The sequence below is a fragment of the Dictyostelium purpureum genome (genome assembly GCF_000190715.1).
Source record: "Dictyostelium purpureum unplaced genomic scaffold DICPUscaffold_32, whole genome shotgun sequence".
NCBI lineage: Eukaryota > Evosea > Eumycetozoa > Dictyosteliales > Dictyosteliaceae > Dictyostelium > Dictyostelium purpureum.
In genome coordinates, this window is record NW_003519369.1 from 1 (window position 1) to 23,283 (window position 23,283).

The following is a 23,283-nucleotide window of genomic DNA, read 5'->3' on the forward strand; positions in this document are numbered from 1 at the left end:
TAATTTTTTTTTATGATTTTTGTAGTTTTTTTTTAGCTTAGTCATTTTTTTGGAAAAAAAAAAAAAAATAAAAAATCAGCGCTCGGCTTTGATTGAATTTATATATAAGACATAATATAGAAAAATACAATATCATATAAAACAGGGACACCCTTTGTATACGTTCACCCAAAAACGCACATTCATCTATTTTAAAAGGTTTTTTTTCTTTATTTATTTATTTATTTATTTATTTAACCAACCCACACAGACACACATTTTCACACAATAACTATTAAATTAAATTAAAATAAATTTATAACAAAATAAAAAATATATTTTGTTGGTGCAAAAAAAAAAAAAACAAACTCACTCGCAGATATTAATAAAAACCAATCTTATATATATATTATTATTATAAATATAAATCTAAATTAATTATTCTAAGACTTTAATTAATAACAAAAATATACAATTATTTACATACATTCACATACATACACATACACATACACACATACATATATATATATAAAGTTAAAAAATGTCATCAAATGAAGATATCGATAAACATGTTTTAAGAAAATATGAAGTACAACAAAAATTAGGAAAGGGTGCTTATGGTATTGTTTGGAAAGCAGTTTGTAAAAAAACAAAGCAAATTGTTGCCCTCAAAAAGATTTTTGATGCTTTCCAAAATGCTACCGATGCCCAAAGAACATTTAGAGAAATTATGTTTTTACAAGAATTACATGGTCACGAAAATATTATTAAACTTTTAAATGTTATTAAAGCAGATAATGATAGAGATATTTATTTAGTTTTTGAATATATGGGTAAGTTATTATATTATTACACTATTATCATTATAAATATATTAACAAAGTATTTCTTTTAATTATAGAAACCGATTTACATGCTGTTATCAGAGCAAATATTTTGGAAGATATTCATAAACAATTTACAATTTATCAATTATTAAAAGCATTAAAATATATGCATTCAGCAAATGTTTTACATCGTGATATTAAAGTAGGTATTTTAAAAACAACACATAGATTCTCTAATAACAACAAATATTAATTGTTTTTTTTTTATTTATTTAGCCAAGTAATTTATTACTTAATTCAGAATGTTTAGTTAAAGTTGGTGATTGTAAATATCATATTTTATTTTAATTATGGTATAATATAATTGTTATATTAACACTTTTTTTTATTTTTTATTTTTTATTTTTTATTTTTGTAAATCAGTTGGTCTTGCTAGATCTATTACACAATTAGAATCAGTTAATGAAGCTAATCCAGTATTAACTGAATATGTTGCCACCCGTTGGTACAGAGCACCAGAGATTTTATTAGGCTCAACTCGTTATACTAAAGGTGTTGATATGTGGTCTATTGGTTGTATTTTAGGCGAGTTATTAGGTGGTAAATCAATGTTCCCAGGTAATTCAACAATGAATCAATTAGATTTAATCATTGAGGTTACTGGTTGTCCATCGGCTGAAGATATTGAAGCTATTAAATCTCCATTTGCTGGTACTATGCTTGAATCTTTACCACCTTCAAATCCACGTTCACTTACTGATATGTATCCACACGCTTCACAAGAGGCTTTAGATTTATTAAGAAAACTTTTACAATTCAATCCAGATAAAAGAATTACAGCTGAAGAGGCTTTAAGTCATCCATATGTAGCACAATTCCACAGTCCAACCGACGAACCAAAATGTGATCGTATCATTAAAATCCCAATTGATGATAGTCAAAAATTACCAATTACAGAATATAGAAATAAACTTTATAATGATATCATTAAAAAGAAGAAAGAGGAAAGAAAGAAACAATTAGCAACAAATCCAACAAAACCAGATACAGTTTCATAATAATATAAAAACAAAATAATGTAATATTATTATTCAAAAAAAAAAAAAAAACAAACAAAAAAAAAAAACAACAAAAAAACAACTTAATCAAACCACCTTTTTTTGAATTAAATTTCAAAATAATATATTCAAAAATACAATTAATAATAATTTATTAAATGTAGATAAAAAAAAAAAAATTTGGTAAAAACTTTAAAAAAAGAAAAAAAGAAAAGTAAAAAAAATAAAATAGTATAATATTAATATGTGTAGTATAAATTTAAAAAAAAAAAAAATATGTAAATTTGTTTTTATTTATTTATTTATTTAATTGTTTTTTAGTTGATTGTTTTTATATTGAGTATAACCTTCGATTGGGAAATCAAATGCTTCGTCGATATCTTCTTTAGGCGAATAATATTCTAAAAATTTATAAACCAAACTATCTAGTGCTACAACCATACAATTTAACTTTCCAGCCCAAAGACCACAACCAACAAAACGACGTAATCTTTCGATGAATGGAACTTTGGGTGCTTTAGATATAATATCGTAAACTGTTTCGGTACGTCTTGCTACATCGTTCCAGTCGTACATTGAACGGACTTCTTCGTGGGTTTCCATTGGATTGATTTTAAGTTTAATAATTGCTTCAGTGAGTTTTTCTTCCAAGTCATCGCTTTTTGGTTGGGCTAATGAAATCATATGTGGTGGTAATACTTCGGGTACACCACCTACTTTGGTACTGACTACATAAAGACCACACGATGCTGCTTCAACAATTGCAATACAAAATGCTTCGGTGAGTGATGAATTTAAAAAGATGTCGCCTCTAACTAATACATTTCTAACGTTTGAATGTTTAACACTACCCAGTAATTCAACACGATCGTGAAGTTGATGTTTTTCTCTCATTTCTTCCAATGATACTCTTTTGGGTCCATCTCCACCAATAATAAAATGTGCATTTGGGAATTTTTTACAAATATTTGGTATAATATCAATTACCAAATCAATACCTTTTCTATAAACTAATCTACTCATAATTACAATTGAAACTAAAGTATTATAAAGAGTTAATAATACGTAATATATGTAATATTGTATGTTTATAGAATACATACTTTTATTAGGATCTCTTTTTGATGGATCGGGTGTGAATTGGGTTGTATCTACTGCGTTTGGAATAACACTGACTAAATGTGGATCCAGTTGGGCTCTTAATACTGTATTCTCTTTACTTGTATTTGATACACAAATAACATGGGAAATATCTGATAGTGTAAATTTTAATAATTTATTCATATGGATTGAACTTGCATCTGCAAAACCAAATAATGAGTGATCAGTAAAACAAGTGCTGTATCCCATAGTTCTTGCATGTAAAATACTTTCATGTGCAAGTGTTGAAAATGCCTTAAAAATACAAAATAGTTAATATATTGTTTAGCTCTTTTAGTTTTATTAATTAAATATTCCCAGTGTGTATATATAAATAAATATATATGATTATTAATTAACTACTCACTTGATGACAATGAACAATTTCAATTCTTTCTCTAATTAAAATTTTTCTAAATAGTGGAAATGTAAAGTATAATGTTGGGAATGATGATTGATTGTAAAATGGTGCTTGTGGAATATAATAAACTTTTAAACCATTGGTCACATATCTTATACCAAATCTATCGCCATAGCTATGTGTTATGATAATAACTTTATTTCCTCTCTTGATGAGGCATTGTGATAGCTGATATAAATGCTCTTCGACACCACCCATATTTGGATAGAAGAAATCTGATACCATTGCTATTCTATATTTCCTTTCATTATTATTATTTATTAATAGGCCCTGTATGTTATTATTTATATTCTCTATATTATTATATTCATTGTATTGTGCTTGTTCCATTTTATTAATCTTTATAATTATTTTATTAAACAAATTGTGTTTTAATCCATGTAATTTTTTTTTTTTTTTCAAAATTATTTTTTTTTAAAATTTTTATTATTTTTTTTTATTTATTTTATTTTTAAATTTTTTTTAATTTTATTTTTATTTTTATTTTTTTTCATAAACGATCATTTATTTTTTTTATATTTACATTTAATATTGTTTATATATATAATAATGTATTCAAATATAGTTACAGGAAAATTAAAATTAAAAGGTTCAACACCAGAGGCACCATCACATGGTAAAAAGAAAAAAAAGTCAAAAAAGGATAAAGAACCAAAAGAAGAAGTTGTAAATAATAACAATAATGATAATGAAGAGGAAAATAGTGCTATCAAAGTTTCAAAAACATTAACCGAGGCTGAAAAAAGACACAGAGAAAAACTTGCAAAGAAGGAACAAAAGAGAATTGATCAATTAGTCAGTAAATCTCATAAAGAAAAAATTGAAGAGTATAATAAATATTTATCAAGTTTATCCGAACATCATGATGTTCCAAAAGTTGGTCCTGGTTAATTAAAAATAATAATTATAATAGTAATAATAGTAATATAAATATAAAATATATAATAATTATTAATAATTAATTTTGTAAAATTGTGTAAATAAAAAAAATCAATAAAAATTTTATAACTTTAGATAATGGGAGTGTTTTTATTTATGTACAGTATTGTTGTGTTATTTTTAGTGACTATAGAAGTTATGAATCACTTATGCCAATAACAGAGGATGATAAATTTGATTGTAAATTATTATTGTTGTTGTTGTTTTGGGAATGATATAATTGTGAATGTTGTAATTGTGAGTGTTGTAATTGTGAATGTTGTTGGAGTTGTGATTGTTGTTGTGTTGGTGGGAAAAGCTTTTTTTGAGTATTGCTTAGTTCTTCCATTTGTTTAACAGTTTCATAAATTTGATTACCAACAAATTGTCTATGTTGAACGAATCTTTGTATTCTAGTGGTGTAGTTTAGTTTAATGGTATCGGTGGTTTGTTCCAATTCATGTTTTAAACGTTTATATTCTTCTTTGTGTTGTTCAAATAGTCTTTGGGTTTTTTCGAGGTCAGAACGGCCATCATCCAAGTTCTTTTTATTAGTTATTTGGAGCAATTCAATATTCTCTTCACGTTGTTGGATGTCCAAGTTTTGATTCTTTTTTTCATTCTTTAAAGATTCTTTTTGTTTTTCAAATTTCTGTCTAATACGTGCAACTTCTAAATCTTTATCTTTGATGGTTTCCTTAAGTGCCTCTAATTGGTTGTTGTTGGTTTGTAATTCGGTTTTGATAGTTCTACTGCTGTTTTGAAGGTCGTTGTTTAGTTGCTTTAAATTTTTAATTACTTGTTTTAAATCTGATACCGATACTTCACCATCTGATGGTGCACTAAAGTTGATTCTGTATTTTTCAATGATCATATTGTTGTCGGTTACCAAAGATGCCTTACAACATATTTCTTTGTATGTTTGAATTTGCTCTTCAATATTTGTAACAGAGTGTTTGATATCTCTTGCAATTTCTTGTTTCATTTGATCCTGTCTCGATAAATCGTTATTGACTTTATCCAATTCCTCTTGTAATTCCGATCTCTCTTGATTAATTCTTCTGGCATCGACTAAATTGCTCTGTTGAATGAGGATACGCGATTCATTGTCTTTTTTTCTTTGTTTTAAATCAGAGAGATGGTCTTCAAGTGATGTATATTGATGTTCGTTATCTAATATTATATTATCCAACTCTTGATTATCTTGCTCGTAAACATTAATTTGATCCGTGGCCGCTATAATATCTTGGGTGGTGGTTTCAATAAAACTATTATACCTTTCAATATCGTCATTGGCTAAAAATTCATTTAGTTTTTGAATTTCTTGTTTAAATTTCTTTTGTCTTTCTAGTGATTCCTCTTTTTCGCGTATTATTTTTTCGTTGGCTTCAGCATATCTGCTCTCTAAAAAGATATCTACTCTGTTATCACCTTCAACATCTTGAAGAAAAGATTCATATGATTTGAATACCTGGTTTGAAAACATCTTGATACTAATTTCATCATCGCCCAAAATATCCTTTTCAATATCGGCCTCTCTAAATCTAACCTCTTGATCGTACTCGATAAGCTCGATGATCCATACTAATGCACCCAATAAATGACCCTTGTTGTGGACTGATGGAACTGTGCTAAAAGCACGTTTTGTGAAACCGGATGATCGATAACCCATTCTCTTAAAGAAGGCTATAATTTCTTCCTCTTGCTTGTCAGGTGGCAGTTTAAAGTGTGGATCAATAAAGTGAATAAGAAACTTCATTATACCAAAAATTTCATTACTAATATTATCTTTATTGATTTGTTTTGGGTAGCATTTTTCACTACGCGAAAGGAATTGCTGAATCTTTGATAAGCAGTTTTGTTGAAATTTTCCATCATTAATAGGTCTATTTTCCTGTCTTAATTGTTGTGGTGCTGCATTTTTAATACCAATCGATTTTTTACCTTCTTTATTTTTAATATTTGAATTTAAATTTGAACCTATTGTACCAGTTGATGATGTTGTGCTAATGGTTGATATTCTACCACCCATACTACTATTACCACCATTGTTTATGACATTACTATTGTTATTATTGTTATTAAAGTTTTGAGATGGTAGCATTGTACTTCTTATATTAATATTATTAGTAGCATTGTTATTATATACAGTTGGTGGTCCTAATGATTGTCTATTTGCTGATGACGATGGACCAATAATACTGTGTCTAGAAGAGGGTATTGCATTATTTGAAAATTGATATTGTTGCTGTTGTAATAATATTTGTTGTTGTTGTGGTGTTAATGTTGGTTGTGGTGTGGGTTGGGGTTGGTTTGTTTGAACAGGTTGTGGGGCAGCTGGTGGCTTTCTGCTAGGTAAACCAAGTGTAGACTGTCTAGATTTTAACTGTGGTTGTACTGATGGTACTGGTTGTTGCTGCTGCTGCTGTTGTTGTTGCTGTTGCTGTTGCTGTTGTAATAAAAATAATTGTTGTTGTTGTTGTTGAAATAATAGTTGTTGTTGTTGTGCTGTCAATTGTGAAAAATTTATTGGGTTTGACATTATTTATATATTACATGTATAATATTACTTTATTACATGTATAAGAAATATAATATACAATTGGTAAATGAATAAAATAATATTATATTAATTTAAAGTTTTTTTTTTTTTTTTAAAAATTTAAAAAAAAATTTTGGCGCAATTTTTTTAACTATTGTTTTTCTTTTTTTTCATTATTATTTTTTATAATAAAATATCATATAAACTTAATAAACTATTTATTTTATTTTTATTATACATTAAATAAAATTTAAAAAAAAATATTTTATTTATTAAAAAGGATAATAATATATATATTTATATAATACACCAAATTTTTTTTTTTTTTTTTTTTTAAATTTTTTTTTTTAAAATTTATTTTTAATTTTTTATATTATTTTTTTAAAATAAAAATTAAATGTATAAACAATAATAATAATGATGAATTCATCATTTGTACAAATCCCTAAATTAACCTTAAATAATAAAAAATCATCGCAAAATGTTGTTCAAACTACATCATCATCATCATCATCATCATCATCAGCATTAAACTCTAAAAAAAAAAAAGATAATTCAACAATAACAGCAAATAGTTTATTACCAAAATTAATCACCAATAATAATAATAATAATAATAATAATGATCAAGTATCCACAGGTATAACTATATTACAAAACTATCAGCCATCTAACAGTAGTAGCGAAAATACAAGTGCAGCAAATACACCAACATTATCAAGCACAAAAAAACAAGTTGTTGGGTTAGTTGAAATACCCGAACACATTTTAATTCGTGATATCATATATGTATTTCAAGGTATCGATGGAACGTTTATAAAGTATAATAAAAAATCCGATTCATACTCTATAGATGATACAATTAATATTAATGGTGAGGCCTCTTATATTTCAAAGCCCAAACGAGATTTAGTTTATAGATTATGCGAATTTGGTTGGTTATTCAAAAAAACTAGAAATTTTATAATAAATAATGAATTTAAAAATTCTGGCTTAACAAATCAAGTAAGTATTCTTTTTTTTTTATTTATTTTTTTTATTTAACATATATTAATAATTAAATTACAGAGTTTTTGTTCTGCAATTCATGATGAATTAACAGAGTTTTATAGAATTATAGCAATTTTGGAAACGCAAATAAATAAAAAATATGATATGCACAATAATAATAATCAAAACAATGGTAAACCACTTGTGGGTATAGAGTCACCAATATCAATATCATCAACATCAACAGCATCAACAACATCAGAACTACCATTCACAGAAGATAATTTAACATTAATAAAGTTGTTTGTATGGATACAATCACCATTAAAGAAATTAAAAGTTTTAGCAACTTGTGTTGACTCTATAAAAACAACAATGAAAGGTGGAGAAATTATTTCGCAAATTGACACACTATCAAGGCATGGTGATAGAGATATTCAAAAACTAATTCACTCTATAATGTTTAAAATATGCCAACCTTTCTTTTCAATGGTACGTTTATGGATGTTCAAAGGCGAAATTAATGACCCATATCAAGAGTTTTTTATTAAACAGCACGAAAAAGTCCAATTAGAAAGAACATGGAAAGAAAAGTTTGCAATTGTAGTCCGTTTATTACCATCATTCATCAGTATACCTTTAGCTAAAAAAATATTGGTCATTGGTAAATCAATAAACTATATGAAACAATTTTGTAATAACTTCAAGGACGATAAATTAGACTCTTATTACTATTACAATATTGACGAAGACGATGATGGAGAATTTGAAAACGATGATGAGGATGACGAAGAAGATGAAGAAAATGAAGAGGAACAGCCACAACATGATCCAAATAGATTAACAAAAGAACAAAGAATTGAAAAGAAGCTATTAAATGAAGAATCAAAAATCATTAAATATAAATCAAATAATTTAAATTATACAAATAAAGAATTGTTACAAGATATGATAGAGTTGGTAGCAAGACAAAGTTCCCAAAGATTACTAAAGATTGTTTTAGAAAGATTTAAATTTATGACACATATCAAAGCGTTAAAGAAATATTTATTGCTGGGTCAAGGTGATTTTATTCAATACTTGATGGATTTAGTAGGTGAAGATTTATCTAAACCAGTTAATCAAATTAGTCGTCATAAATTAGCAGATTGGATGGAAACAGCAATCAGAAATTCAAATGCTCAATTTGAAGAATCAGAATTTATCGGTCGATTAGATATAGCACTACTTCCAGAAAGACAAGGTAGTATAGGTTGGGATATATTTTCGTTGGATTACCATGTCGACAGTCCATTAAATACAATTTTATCACCAAACGATATAATAAGATATAAAAAGACATTCCATTTCATGTGGAGTATTAAAAGAGTAGAATATTCATTGTCTTCAGTATGGAGAAAAATTAGAACTTCCTCAAAAGAATTGGCAGCACTCTTACCAATTAAAGGTGAAATTCATAAATCTCATATCATTATGAATGAAATGATCCACTTTATTTCAAATTTTCAATATTATTTAATGTTTGAAGTACTAGAATGCTCATGGAACAATTTAAAGAAATTCATTGAAGAAGAGGCAACCGATCTTGACCAACTTATAGACGCTCACCATCAGTATCTTCAAGATATTTGTACAAAATCATTTTTATCAAATTCAGACAGCAGCTATGAATGCTTTAAGAAACTACTATCAATCATCAATAAATTTACATTGTTGCAATCAAAATTGGTTAATCTTTCAATTACAATTTATCAAAACACCAACAACCAAACCGAAGAGTTTCAAGCTTCGGTCAACAAGGATTTTAACAGCTACAAAACTCATTTAAATAATTTATACCAAGACTATACCAATTCATTTTATAAATTCCAGGAGGAGATTCTTAAAGTTAAAGTGAATCAAGATTTAAACCCAATTTCTTTGCAATATATGCTAGATTTTAACGAATATTATAAAAATAAAAAGGAATAAAAACTATATAATAAAAAATTGATTATTAAAAAAATTATATTACTGTTTTTTTAAAACAAAAGAATAATCTTTATTTTTTTTGTTGTTGTTGTTACTGTTTATAATTTTAATAAAGTACAAATTAATGATAAGAGGGTAATAAAAGCAAATGGAGAAACTAATGAGTTTGATCCATTATGTTGTTTTTCTTCTTCTTCTCCATTGTTTGTTTTTAAATCACCATTTGGATCTTTGTTTCCGAGTTGACTACCACTACCACTATCATCAGCATTGTGTTCTACTAATCTAGGAATGGTCATATTATATGGTTGATAGTCTGGAGTAGCATTACCAATACCTTCTTCAGTGTTTCTAAGAAGAACTGATGAATCTACAATGAAAGTGGTTCCTTTGGCTTTAGGAACTGGTTTCTTTTGTAAACGGACTCTTGCGCAAGAGTAAAATACACGATCAGTTTTAAGGTCATCTTCCTTTGGGTTTTCTCTTGCATCAAAGGTAAGCTCGACAATACCAAATGAAAAACCATTTTTGTCAAATTCGATTTTTTTGTACTTTGGATTATTTTTAATTGCATCCATTACTACTCTAATACTCATGTTATCTTCTTTGAAATTCTTTTGGTTGAAGGTTAATAATTGAATACCAACATCTTTAGAATTTGATGGGAAATATTGAAGTGTGTAGGTACTTTGTTCGGTTTTAGTTAGCATTGCATTTAATTGATAAATAGCGACATCATAATCTTCACCAATATAAATTTGGCTATAATATATATATTAATATCTTTTTATTTCATTATATAAAAAATATATATAAATATTTTTACTTACTTTACCATTTCACCATCAGTGGCTGTATTGTGACATGGGGAAGTTTTTTGACAACCTTTTATTGAAGTTGCATTACAAGCTCTAATAGGTGTTGGATTGATTAAACCTGCATTTGCATCTACTAAATTAACCCCAAAATAACATATAACCAAAAGGGTTAGGATTAAATATTTACTTAATAACATTATTCAATTATTATGATATTAATATTACAGTTATTATTATTTTTTATGAATATGGTAAAGAAAAAAAAAAAGAAAAAAATTGCTATAAATAAAAAAATAATTTTATTATTTTTAAAAAATAAAATAATTTAATTTTTTTAAACACTAGTGTTAGTGTTGTGTTATTATTTTTATTTTTTAACAATTTTTTTACTTGGTTTGAATGAATTTCAAATAATTTTAACCTCATTTTAAAAAAGTAAAAAAATTAAGTAAAATTTTATTCTTTATAGGGTTATTTTTTATGTGTGGGCAATGAAAATGTGTGTTTAATAATTTTTAATAAATTTTTAATGTGGGTAAATGTGTGGTGTGTCAAAAATAAAATAAAATTTTTTTTTAGAAAGGGGTTGGGTGCGCCAAATTATTTATTTAATAAAATTTTAATAAAAAATAACTTTAAATTAAAATAAAAATCTATTTATAAAATAAGAAAAAAATAAAAATAAAATAATAAAATAAATTACCATTATTAAAATAAAACAATAACAAAAGTAAAAAAATAAGAAATAAACAAAACCATAGTAATTAAAATATTATGGTTTTGTAATATGATAGAATTTGATTTCTGATGGTAATCTGATTCTTCTATTATAATAGAAGAACTATCATCAATACTTGTAGATTTAAATGGATTTTGGGTTTGATCTTGTCTAACAACCAAATCGGGGATAAACAATTCTCCTGGGGTACCATCAGTCTCTATGCTTCCCAATTTATCACCGTTTACATCTGTAAGGGTTAATGTAGCTTGAATTTCAATAGTTCTTCCACCTGTAAAATTATATGGCTTATTTTGAAGACGAACATTTGCACAGGAATAGTAAACTTGGCCACCACCCGATCTTGCATCAAAAGTTAACTCCAGAGTACCAAAGGCAAATCCATCATTGCCAAACTGAAGGTTTTCCATAAGTTTGGTAAAGTTTTTAATGGGATCCATTACAACTCCATAAAATGATTTATTTCCCTTCATGTCATTTTGGTTAAATGTGAGTAATTGGTAACCGGTATTCTCCATTTCTTTAAAGAACAAAATTGTGTATGTATTTTTTGAATATTGGTTTCCTCTGGAACTTAACTGATAGATTCCGAACTCGTACCTATCATTAATATTTAGAGGACTATAAAAAGAAATAATAAATATAAAATAATTATAAATTATAATTATGTTGTTATTATTTTACATACTTTACATCACCAACAAGGGGAGAATTAATCTTATGACAAGGTTTTGTTAGCTTACACCCTGAGGTTATATTAGCATCACACTGAACACGTGGAATAGGTTTCATCAGACCTGCAAAACCAAAAACAAAACTATTACACAACCATACAAAAACTATTAATAATATAAAAAGAAAAAAAGTTTTATTAAACATTATATAAAAACAATAATAAAATTAATTTAAAATGAAAAAAAAAAAAATAAACAAAATATATATAAGTTTTAAATTTTTAAAATTATTTTATTAATTTCACCTAAACTAAACAATATTATTTAAATGTGCTTCCTACTATTTGGGGAAACATAAATTTATATTAATTTGGGGAGTTGGGGGTAAGATGCTCTACCAATTAAAACTTAATTAATAATGAAGCAAGAGTGATAAATGATGAGGCAATAATGGTTGGGATAGCGAGTGAGGATGATGAGCTTTTACCTTTGCTACCTTCTTCATCTTCATTGTTGTTTTCGTTATTTTCACCATCTTCAGCAGCAATATCTTCGTCATCTTGAGCTTTGATATCTTCAGAGTCTACTTTAGCTTCGTGACTGATTAAATCTGGGACGATGAGTTCAGTTGCTTTACCATCAGATTCAATATCACCACGTTGGTTACCTTTACCGTCAGTAAGAGTTAAAGTTGATTCAACTTTGATTTTTTGACCTTTACTTTTAGCAGCAGCAGTTTTATTTTGGAAACGAACATTGGCACATGAATAGTATACATCACCACCACCTGATCTAGCATCAAAAGTTAATTCTAAAGTACCAAAAACATAACCATCTCTATCAAATTCGAGATTGTCCATAAGTTTAGCATTTAATTTAATTGGGTCCATTTTTACTGCATAGAATGAATTGTTACTGTTCATATCATTTTGATTGAATGTTAATAATTGGAAACCTGTATTTTCTTGATCTTTAAAGAATTGAATTGTATAAGTATTAACTGAAGTTTCGTTGGCTTTGGCATCTAATTGATAAATTGCATATTCATAAATGGAATCAATATTGATTGGACTATTAAAATAATATTAGTTTTTAATCTTTGAAATTCATGTATTATTAGTTATCACTATACTTACTTTACATCACCAGAGACTGGATTTAAATTGTGACATGGTGTTCTGATTTTACAACCTCTTTGGTCAAGCTCTTTACATCCAACTCTTGGGATTGGTTTCATAAAACCAGCATTACCAAAAACACCTCTACTAAGACAAACAACTGAAAGTAATGTTAAAATTAAATATTTGCTGAGATACATTATTTTTATATTTTTCTATTATTTATAGTTTTGTAGTTTTATATTATAATATTACTATTTTAATAATTAATATTTCTTGTTATAGCTATTATTTGTTATTATTTAATTGATATTATAAAAAAAAAAATAAAACTCTATTTATAATATTTTAAAAAATATTATAATATTTTATATAATTATTTTAATCATTTTTTTATTTGGATTATTATGTGTTTATGTAAAGGTGTTTATCCTATATTTAAAATCTAATAATTATTTCATAGTTTGATCAATAAAGAAATAATATATATAATTATTATCCAATACTATTAATATTCAATACTATTATAAAACAACACAATTATTATTCGAAACTTTTTATAGTATGATTATATTATTATGTAGTGTTTATGTATAAATGTGTTAATTTTAAAAAAAAAAAAAAGTAAAAATTAATTTTTTTTAAAATTTATTTTATTTTTTGATTATTTTTTTTTTTATAATATTAAAAAATATGGAAATAGATAATATTAAAATAGATAATTTTTTATAATTAAATTTTTTTTGTTAAATTTTATGTTTTTTATTCCCACCATACAAAAATGTTGTTTATTTTTTATTTAAATAAAAAAGTTATAGATAAAGATAAAGATAATAACTATAATTTTTATATATGTCCTATTTTAATAACCACATAAACAATAACAATAACAACAATACCAATAATGACAGTGTTATAAACAATTCTACAATTAACAAAAATAGTTATATGGATAATAATTTTAATATCAATGATAATGATAGCGATGATATTGATATTTATATTGACTATATAGATAATAAAAAAACAAATTTACAAAATAATAAACACACCAGCACCCATAAGAGTGATTATTTTAACAACAACAACAACAACAACAACAACAACAACAACAACACTTCATATAACAATAACACAAATCTAATTAATAATAGTAATAATAAAAAAACAGAAATAGATAGCTTTGATTATTTAGACGAATCAGATTTCTATGATGATAGCGATATTTTAATGAATGTTATCCACAGTAAAGAAGATCCCCTTAATCAAGAACAATCAGAAAACAAATTTCAAGGTAAACATAAAAGACAAAAGATTAACAATGACATCCTCTTTGATGAATTTGATTTTGATGAAAATGTACCTGTAGCCACAACAAACAACACCTTTCAAAACAAAAACCCATCCACTCTCAATAAATTTAATTTAAATAGCAATACATATAATATTAATAATTTTAAAGAAATATCATTTGAAAAATCAAATCTTTATACACCAGCAGGGCTAAATAGCAATAGCAAATCTATAGATAGTATTTTCTCTAAATCAAACAATAGTAACCCATCAATCACAAAACCACCATCATCTACTACACAAAGAAATAAATCTAAAACCCCAAAAACAAATATTAATAATGATGATGATAATAATATTATTGAAGGATCAATTATTAAAAACAAAATAAAAAATAATATCAAAAACTGTATAGTTTCAATTTATGAAAACAAAACAAGGGAAATTGGTTACTCATCATATAATCAAGAAACCGGTGATTTTGAAATTGGTCAATTTTGCGACTCTCAAACATATTACCATCTATATAACAAAATATATATTTTAAATCCATCAATAATAATAATCCCTCCCATTGAACAAACAAGAGAAATGGTAAAAATGGTAGAATCTCGCTTTCCTGCAATTAAAATCATCCCAATTGTTAGAAAACTCTTCAACAATAATGACGGGATGGCAATGATCAAACAGTATTGTCTAATTGATAAATTCTCTATCATCGAAAAATTTACAAAAGAAAAACTACTGGCCCAGGCAAGTTTCTCTGCAATACTCAAATATTTAGAACAAGAAATTAGCTTTGTAAAGAATTGTGTCAAGATAGAGTATTCTGGGAGCGAAAATTCTATACAGATCGATGCCGAAACAATAAAAAATTTAGAATTAATTCACAACTCAAAAGATGGTAGTAGAAACTGTACACTTTATGAGGCAATTAACAAAACCAAGACTGCTCAAGGTTCGCGTCTTTTAATTAGTGCCATTGTTCAACCATCAAATGATCTAGAAATTATACAATACCGTCAAGCTGCAATTAAAGAATTTATGGCAAATGAAAAAACAACTTTTATATTAACACCCATTCTTTCAAAAATTGAAGATATAGATAAAATACTATTACATTTTTCACAAAATCATAAAAAAACTTCAACAGTCAAACTAATTGAAACATATATTAAAAATTTTGTAAGTTTTATACAATCAAAAAGCAACACAAAACCATATATTAATAATTTTTACTTTTTATTTTTATTAGATCGACTTTAAAAATATTTTTGAAGCTTTACCAAAAATAGTAAATTTATTAAATCCAATGACTAGTCCGATGCTAAAAATAATTAACAACAATTTAATAAACAAAACTATTGAAGAACTAAAAAAAGAAAACTTTAAAATCATCAATGAAAAGATTCCAGTTATCAAATATGTAGCATCCCATCACTCAAAGGTTGTTTATTATATTAAAGATGGTGTTAATGGACTATTGGATGTTTGCAAGAAAGCGTATACAGATATTTTAAACGACATCCAAACATTAACCAAATTTTATCAAGATCAATTAAAACTACCACTTCTAAAGCTTCACTATTGCTTAACAAAAGGATACTACTATTCTCTACCATGCAAAAATAAAACCCTCTTTCACTTACCAAATCCATTTATTAGAGCCACCTATAGAAACCAGAAATGCTATTTCCTTAGTGAGGAGATTATATCTTTATCTCGTCGTTCTAAAGAAGTCTTTGAAGAAATTATTGTTTTATCTGCCCAGTCAATTGAAAGTTTAATTGAGTTTTATAGAGCACGTATCTCGGAGCTTTACAATCTTTCAGAATCAATTTCTCTTTTAGATTTCTTGATCTCTGGATCATACTATGCACTAGGTTTAGAGAATTGTGTTACACCAGAAATATTCGTAAACGGTCCATTGGGTATTAAAAGCGGTTATCATCCAATCCAACTAAAAAAATCAAAAAAATCAACCAATCCAACAGACTTTGTACCAAATGATACACTTATCAATGAAACCTCAAATTTCCAATTAATTCATGGTCCCAACATGTCTGGTAAATCAACATATATTCAACAAGTTGCACTTTTAACCATTGTTGCTCATATTGGCTATTTATTACCCTGTGAGTTTGCTTCGGTTCCATTGATTGATCAAATTATAAGTAGAATTGGTACATCTGATAATATAGAATCAAATGCAAGTACATTCATGACTGAAATGAAAGAAATGTCCTATATTTTAGAAAATGCGACTCCAAATAGTTTAGTTATTGTCGATGAATTAGGTAGGGGAACCTCAAATATGGATGGATCATCAATAGCATGGGCAATAAGCGAAAAACTATCAACAATAGGTTGCTACACTCTTTTCGTTACCCACTATCCACAACTAATGAATCTTGCAATCTTTTATCCAAATATTAAAATATATCATTTTCAAGTATCAAGAGACTCAATTGGCTTAAAATACAACTATCTCCTCTCTGAAGGTATCTCATCAGCTAATAGATCATATGGTATAGATACTGCAGAGTTGGCAGGAATTGATTCAAACGTTATCCAAATTGCTAGAATGATCAAAGATGTTTTAGACTCTAATACTGGTCCAGAAAAATCAACTCTTGACTATTACCACCCCCATAGGGATTCATATACCTTGGTCCAAAAACTATTAAATTTAAAAAACTCCAAACAAAATGAAACACAATTAAAAAACTATTTACTAAAATTAAAAAACGATTTTAATTTTAAATAATATAAAGATCTATTAAACAAAATAATAATGTTTATTTTTATAATAACACTATTATATTTATTCAAACTGTAAAATATAAAAAATTAATAGCAACCCGATTTTATTTTTATTAATAACAATAATTTATAATTTTTTTAATTATTTTGGATTTGTTGTTTTTTTTAAATTTATATATTATTCATAATGGGTATGTATTTTCATATTATTTGATACATATAAATTATTAAGCAAATGAAGATCAAGGTGAAGGTAATTAAAACAATTGTAAAATAGAGGACTCTTTACCAAATAAAATCAATACAAGAGATACAGAAAATGGTGCCAAAGTTGGTGTATTTAAACCTACCTTATTAAAAGATGGTTTCAGTCTGGGGTATGTCATCAGCCATGCAATTTTTGATCAAGGTGCAGTTTGTTATTATTTTAAATATATAACAACTCTATATATAATGGAAGAGGAACCATATTGGCCAAACCTCATTTTACGGATTATAGTGCTTTTAGTAGCGAGTCTATAATATTTAATGACATGAATGAAGCTCAATTATATTCAAATCAGATAGGCTTTTCATATCCATCATTGCATGCAATATCCGCAACAACAGATACCCACCCCATCCCAGTGAACAATATAGAATTTAATATAAATGAATTAGAAAATTTCAAATCGTGCATAGATGGTAAACAAGGTGGTATTTTAAAAAATGATATTATCACTGCAGTTTTATTTAAAATGTTTGCATCCTCGTGGAACCAATTTGACTATAGTCAGGTTAGATTCAATGATTCCACTTCCTATGCTCTAAGGACGATCTCAATAGCTTCTAAAGGTACAAATTTCATATCTTTCGATATTAATAACGACAACAATAAAATAATTTCAACATAAATTGCAGTTACATTCGACAATATCGATGCAATCATTGAAATGGGTAATAATACAAATTTATTTAAAATTATAAAATAAAAAAACATTGTTATTTATTATTTGTTATTTGTTATTTGTTATTTGTTATTTGTTATTTTTTATTTACAGTGAAACTGGTTTTGGTTAATCTAATTTTTGAATAAAAGTTGGCCTGTTAATTATTAGTTTATTTCTATTCGATTACCTATACAGTTGGTAAGAGTTGAGGTGTTGGTGGTTCTTGAACGATATCTTAATTATTTTCTTGTTATAGATAAGTTGTTCATTATTGTCATGGTTTCCTTGTTCATTATTATTATTTTGTTATTATTATTGGATTCTAGTTATTGTAGTTGTTGATTTTTTTTTTGTTGCTGCATTTGAATAAAACTTATGATTCTTTGTTTAATCATAATCAGATAGTTTCTTCTTCAAACCCATGACTGAATGTGAGTTTTGTGAGACCATTTGGTAATGTGTCAGGTAGAAGTACTTGTTTAAAATAATCATATAATGTGAGTGTTGTGAGACTATTTGGTAATGTGCCAGGTAGAACTACTTGGTTAAAATTATTACCGAATGTGAGTGTTGTGAGATTATTTGGTAATGTTCCAGGTGGAACTACTTGGTTAAATTCATAACCGAATGTGAGTGTTGTGAGACTATTTGGTAATGTGCCAGGTAGAACTACTTGGTTAAAATAATGACCGAATGTGAGTGTTGTGAGACTATTTGGTATTTAATTATTAGTCATGAACTGACCACTTTATTTATAGTTTTTTTTTAGTATTAATGTTATGTTTTTACTTTGTTTAGGAATTCATTGATTCACTTGGTGCGGACATATTGATTATTACCTTGGCTATTTTTTCTGTGGTAGTCAGAGCCAGCTTCTGTTCATATAAGCCGGGACCACTAAGATCAGTATTACAATCTTTGTGGTTTGGTCTAGTCTGTGTTATACCTGCAATGCATTCTGATTGATGAGACCGGACCGGGTATCGTTTAACGATTCATGCCATTTAAAATGGCAGAGTTCTGAATTTGGGTGGATATCAGGATCCAGATGTTTTTTTTACGGTGTTACTCCTCACCTTTGGTAATGTGCCAGGTTGAACCACTTGGTTATAATAATGACCGAATGTGAGTTGTGTGAGATTATTTGGTAATGTGCCCGGTGAAACTACCTGGCTACCTAATGTGAGTGTTGTGAGACTATTTGGTAATGCGTCGGGTAGAATTACTTGGTTAAAACCATCACCGAATGAGGATGTGCCGGGTAGAACTAATTGGTCAAAACTATTACCGAATGTAAGTGTAGTTATTGTATTTGGTAAAGATGTTGGAGTTAACTTTTCAAAAAAATAGAACAAATATAAACTTGTCAAAAATGGTGGAAATTCATTTTTATCAGGTAGTGGTTCACCATACCAATTAAGTGTTGTTATATATGATCTATATTTAAACTGGTCATATTGTGATATATCAAGATCTATAACACTATATTCAATAAACTTTAAAATATGTTTATGAATTTCATTTCTTAAATATATATTATTCCAAACTATATATAATAATCTATAATGAATAGTTAAAAAGAGAAAACATTAATTAATATGCTTTTAATTTATCGATTATTTAAATTTATTGTTTAGATTTATTGAATTGTTTGTATTGTACTTACCTATCACTAATATTACTACTGTTTTTTAACTCTTCATTTACACTAAAGTTAATTAGAGATGATAATAGCTCATCTATTGTTAATATAAAAAAATAAATAAAAATTTTTTTATAAATTTATAAAAAAAAATTTTATTTTTTTTTAAAATATCATTTTTTTGATTAATTATTTTTCAAAACAATATCTAAACATTTGAAATAATCTAATAAATTAAATTAAATTTTATAAAAAAAAGGTATAAACTTATCAAAGTTCAATTTTTATAGAAAATTTCAATAAATTTATAACACACACTAATAAAAGAGCCAGTTTCACCACTCCTGATTCTATTGGTAAAAAAAATAAAATTTATTTATTTATTTGTTTTTATTTTTATGTAGTTATTTATTTTTTCCCATAAAATATTTTTGTCTATTATCGTATATAATCTTTATCACAATAAATGTTGGCATTATTATTATTGCCGAAATAGAATATGACATAAATCTATATGGATATTGTCATGGTCGATGGAAAGGTAAGGCTATGCAATAATACAAACGATTTTTTAAAAAAAAAAATTAAATAAAAAAAGTTTTTTAAATTAAAAAACTATCCGATTTCCGCGACAAACTTTTTAAATAAATAATAAACTATAATTTAAATACATTTTAAATAAATTAATAAACTATATTTATTTGATTAAATATTGATAGCAGAAATAAAAACTTAACCAATGAAGGGTGGGTATAAATCTTCCCCATCCTCGTCAGTTTCCTCTCTATATTCGCTTTGTTTGATATCCTTTAAATCTGATTCAAAATATGGTCTGTTTGTTGGAAAATTTTTTTCTGCATACAATCGCATATTTTTTAAATGTTTTTTGCCAATTGAATGTTTATCCTATATAAAAAAATTAATATAAAATTAATAATTTTGTTGATTTATTTTGTGTGATATTTTTTTTTTATTATAATATTAAATATTAAACTTACCCATTCTGATTCATTTGGTAAATCCAACTGACAAATTTTGCATGACCATGTATCTGAAATATTTGAGCGTTGGAGTCTACTTAAGTGTTGTTTTGATGCTGTATGGAGTTTGAACATTCTGACTGATGTGAATTTAATAGTGGGACAATATTGACATTTTAATTTGCCACAAATATCTTTTTGTAATTTTTTAATTTCTTTTTTTTTACTAAGTCTAACCTGATTTTTTTCTCTATCACTCTTTGTTCTCCACTCCCCGTTCTCTGAGACATCCACAAATTGATTACCCATTATATCTTTTTCTTCTTCCTTTTCTTTTATTTTATTAAGGGACATGATATCATCAAAAATATCTTTTTTATTATTTTTATTTATTTTTTTTTATATTGTCGTTGTCGTTTGTGATTCTATTTTTGAAAAAAAAAAAAAAAAAAAAACCATATACATTATTTATTGCGCATATATATGTGTTTTTCCTAATAAAATAAAAAAAAATTATATCAAAGATATTTTGTTTTTTTTTTTTTGTAAAAAATTTTTAAAGAAAAATAAAAAAAAAAAATTGTAAAATTTCAAAAAATTTTTTAAAAAAAATAAAAATAATACAATAACAACACTAATAAATAATAATAATATAAATATATTTCATATACACAAAACAAGACATATTTATCGTTTTTTATTTTTTTTTTTGTTTTTTTATTTTTTTTTAATTTTTTTTTTTTTTTTATTATTTTTGATATTTAAATTTTTGATGTGGTTTCCAAAAATAACAAAAGGTGTCCAAAAAGAACAACATTGAATTGTATGGTGTGTATACAATATATATATTTTGCAGAACGTGGTCGAGTTGTTAAAAATATCTATTTAGAAAGTCTTTCTTATTTTTTTTTTTATTTTATTTTATTTTAATTATTATTTTTAAGCATCTAGATGAGACCCACTCTTTTGTTTGCGTTTGGGGTCCACAGTTTTAATTTTTTTTTTTTTTTTTGATTTTTTTTTTTAATTTTTTTTTGAATTTTTTTTTTTAAAATTTTTTTTTAAACAAAAATAATTCTATTGCTAATAAATTTTTTTAATATCAAAATATTTATACAGTTTTTTTAAATATTGTGTTTTTTTCTGTATATAATTGACACTTATACACACATTTGTTTAATTTTGTATAGATTTAAAATTAAAAAACAAAATACTCTATCTATCATTATAGCGCCTCTTTTGATAATAAGAAAATAAATAATATACATCAAAACAGCAATAACAATAAATTTTTTTTTTAAATAAATATTGCAAATCAAAAGGTAATTTTTAAAGAAATCCAGCACACACCAATCCACCGAATATATATTTACCACACCCACACTCAACATTCACAAATTTGAAAAAAATTTTGAATTTTTTTTATTTTTTTCTTTTTCTTTATTTTTTTCAAATAATCACACCCCCCAAACAACTAATATTTTTTTATTCGTTAAGGTTTCAACCGTTAGATAATAATAATAACAATATTGGTTCATTTAGTGTGGATAGATTTAAAGTGTTTTGAAATCTATCTAAATTTTATTTAGCAATATTGTTTTTTTTATAATAAATCCACCAAAATAATTTATATGTAAAACTTTATATGTGATTATTACCTCTCATATTTTATAATAAAAATAATACACACACCACAATCACACATATAGTGCACATAATACACATAATACACACACACATAAACAAAGTAGGTTAACTTAATCTGTTTTTTTTTTTTTTATACAATACACTTTCCTTACATGACAATGATAAATATTTTTTGTAATAATTATAATAATAAAATTGATTTCATCTTTTTTTTTTAAACAAAACATACTCATACATATCATATCTGTTTTTATTATCAAAAAATGTTATTATTTTAATTAAAATTATTTAAAATAATATTTTTCACACAATTTTATCTTTTTTTTTTTTTTTTTTTTATTTCACACATAATATTTGTTGTCTTTTTTCTTTTTCTTTTATTCATTTTTTTCACTTTAAACAATTATACAAAAAAAAACCAATAAAACTATTTTTTGGGGTTTTCTCATTTATATCTATAAAAAACAAACAAAAAAGTTATTTTTATAAATAATAACTATTCCTGCCACTTCACATATCATAGTTTGTTTATTTTTGTTTTATTTTAACATTCACTTTTTATTTTCTCTTTTTTTTGAAAATAAAAATAAAGATATAAATCTGTTTTTCTTTTTTTACCCATTATCAATATTCACATCTTGTATCTATTTTCTTTGTTGTTGATAATTTAAAAAGCCCTATGTCTCCAGTATAATAATAATAATAATAATACCCATACATTCTTTTTGTTTCTCACTTGTGTGTAAATATTATTTTTTTTTTAAGCCACACTACAAAAATTTTTTTTTCTCATACAAAATTTTGTTAACCCACACATCATAATTTACGTTT

At 25.6% G+C, this 23,283-nt stretch overlaps 10 protein-coding genes across 10 annotated transcripts; 5 read left to right on the forward strand and 5 right to left on the reverse strand.

Moving 5' to 3' along the window:
* The first annotated feature begins 95 nt into the window (after window positions 1-95).
* DICPUDRAFT_93783 (extracellular response kinase) lies at window positions 96-2,061 on the forward strand. Its single transcript, XM_003284762.1, has 4 exons — window positions 96-815; window positions 884-1,011; window positions 1,086-1,134; window positions 1,233-2,061. Exons 1-4 carry the CDS (start codon window positions 524-526, stop codon window positions 1,865-1,867), a joined length of 1,104 nt encoding a protein of 367 aa, XP_003284810.1. The 5' UTR covers window positions 96-523; the 3' UTR covers window positions 1,868-2,061.
* Window positions 2,062-2,173: 112 nt separating this feature from the next.
* DICPUDRAFT_148633 (GlcNAc transferase) lies at window positions 2,174-3,758 on the reverse strand (the record flags this gene model as incomplete). The annotated part of the gene is made up of 3 exons (XM_003284788.1): window positions 2,174-2,904; window positions 2,971-3,262; window positions 3,375-3,758. The coding sequence occupies 3 exons, from the start codon at window positions 3,756-3,758 to the stop codon at window positions 2,174-2,176; spliced, it is 1,407 nt and encodes a 468-aa protein (XP_003284836.1).
* Window positions 3,759-3,922: 164 nt separating this feature from the next.
* On the forward strand, window positions 3,923-4,440 carry DICPUDRAFT_91389 (uncharacterized protein). The gene has a single exon (XM_003284763.1). The coding sequence runs from the start codon at window positions 3,978-3,980 to the stop codon at window positions 4,317-4,319; it is 342 nt and encodes a 113-aa protein (XP_003284811.1). The 5' UTR covers window positions 3,923-3,977; the 3' UTR covers window positions 4,320-4,440.
* Window positions 4,441-4,503: 63 nt separating this feature from the next.
* Window positions 4,504-6,888, reverse strand: DICPUDRAFT_148635 (uncharacterized protein; the record flags this gene model as incomplete). Its single annotated transcript, XM_003284789.1, has 1 exon — window positions 4,504-6,888. One exon carries the CDS (start codon window positions 6,886-6,888, stop codon window positions 4,504-4,506), a length of 2,385 nt encoding a protein of 794 aa, XP_003284837.1.
* A 417-nt stretch (window positions 6,889-7,305) lies between these two features.
* On the forward strand, window positions 7,306-9,849 carry DICPUDRAFT_148636 (uncharacterized protein; the record flags this gene model as incomplete). Its single annotated transcript, XM_003284764.1, has 2 exons — window positions 7,306-7,893; window positions 7,957-9,849. The coding sequence occupies 2 exons, from the start codon at window positions 7,306-7,308 to the stop codon at window positions 9,847-9,849; spliced, it is 2,481 nt and encodes an 826-aa protein (XP_003284812.1).
* A 98-nt stretch (window positions 9,850-9,947) lies between these two features.
* DICPUDRAFT_148637 (uncharacterized protein) lies at window positions 9,948-11,924 on the reverse strand (the record flags this gene model as incomplete). Its single annotated transcript, XM_003284790.1, has 3 exons — window positions 9,948-10,611; window positions 10,680-10,800; window positions 11,522-11,924. 3 exons carry the CDS (start codon window positions 11,922-11,924, stop codon window positions 9,948-9,950), a joined length of 1,188 nt encoding a protein of 395 aa, XP_003284838.1.
* Window positions 11,925-12,481: 557 nt separating this feature from the next.
* Window positions 12,482-13,398, reverse strand: DICPUDRAFT_148638 (uncharacterized protein; the record flags this gene model as incomplete). Its single annotated transcript, XM_003284791.1, has 2 exons — window positions 12,482-13,151; window positions 13,217-13,398. The coding sequence occupies 2 exons, from the start codon at window positions 13,396-13,398 to the stop codon at window positions 12,482-12,484; spliced, it is 852 nt and encodes a 283-aa protein (XP_003284839.1).
* A 652-nt stretch (window positions 13,399-14,050) lies between these two features.
* On the forward strand, window positions 14,051-17,258 carry DICPUDRAFT_148639 (uncharacterized protein; the record flags this gene model as incomplete). Its single annotated transcript, XM_003284765.1, has 2 exons — window positions 14,051-15,676; window positions 15,747-17,258. 2 exons carry the CDS (start codon window positions 14,051-14,053, stop codon window positions 17,256-17,258), a joined length of 3,138 nt encoding a protein of 1,045 aa, XP_003284813.1.
* A 529-nt stretch (window positions 17,259-17,787) lies between these two features.
* Window positions 17,788-18,147, forward strand: DICPUDRAFT_75769 (uncharacterized protein; the record flags this gene model as incomplete). Its single annotated transcript, XM_003284766.1, has 1 exon — window positions 17,788-18,147. The coding sequence occupies one exon, from the start codon at window positions 17,788-17,790 to the stop codon at window positions 18,145-18,147; it is 360 nt and encodes a 119-aa protein (XP_003284814.1).
* Window positions 18,148-18,580: 433 nt separating this feature from the next.
* DICPUDRAFT_75770 (uncharacterized protein) lies at window positions 18,581-21,159 on the reverse strand (the record flags this gene model as incomplete). The annotated part of the gene is made up of 5 exons (XM_003284792.1): window positions 18,581-18,852; window positions 19,253-19,743; window positions 19,850-19,922; window positions 20,563-20,731; window positions 20,824-21,159. 5 exons carry the CDS (start codon window positions 21,157-21,159, stop codon window positions 18,581-18,583), a joined length of 1,341 nt encoding a protein of 446 aa, XP_003284840.1.
* Between the last annotated feature and the right edge of the window lie 2,124 nt (window positions 21,160-23,283).

Bases quoted from the DNA above. Each gene is read 5' to 3' on its own strand.
- DICPUDRAFT_91389 (XM_003284763.1), top strand. From the start codon at position 3,978: ATGTATTCAAATATAGTTACAGGAAAATTAAAATTAAAAGGTTCAACA.
- DICPUDRAFT_93783 (XM_003284762.1), top strand. From the start codon at position 524: ATGTCATCAAATGAAGATATCGATAAACATGTTTTAAGAAAATATGAA. The intron at 1,012-1,085 runs GTAGGTATTTTA...TTATTTATTTAG, and splicing joins TTTTACATCGTGATATTAAA to CCAAGTAATTTATTACTTAA. The intron at 1,135-1,232 runs GTAAATATCATA...TTTGTAAATCAG, and splicing joins TTTAGTTAAAGTTGGTGATT to TTGGTCTTGCTAGATCTATT.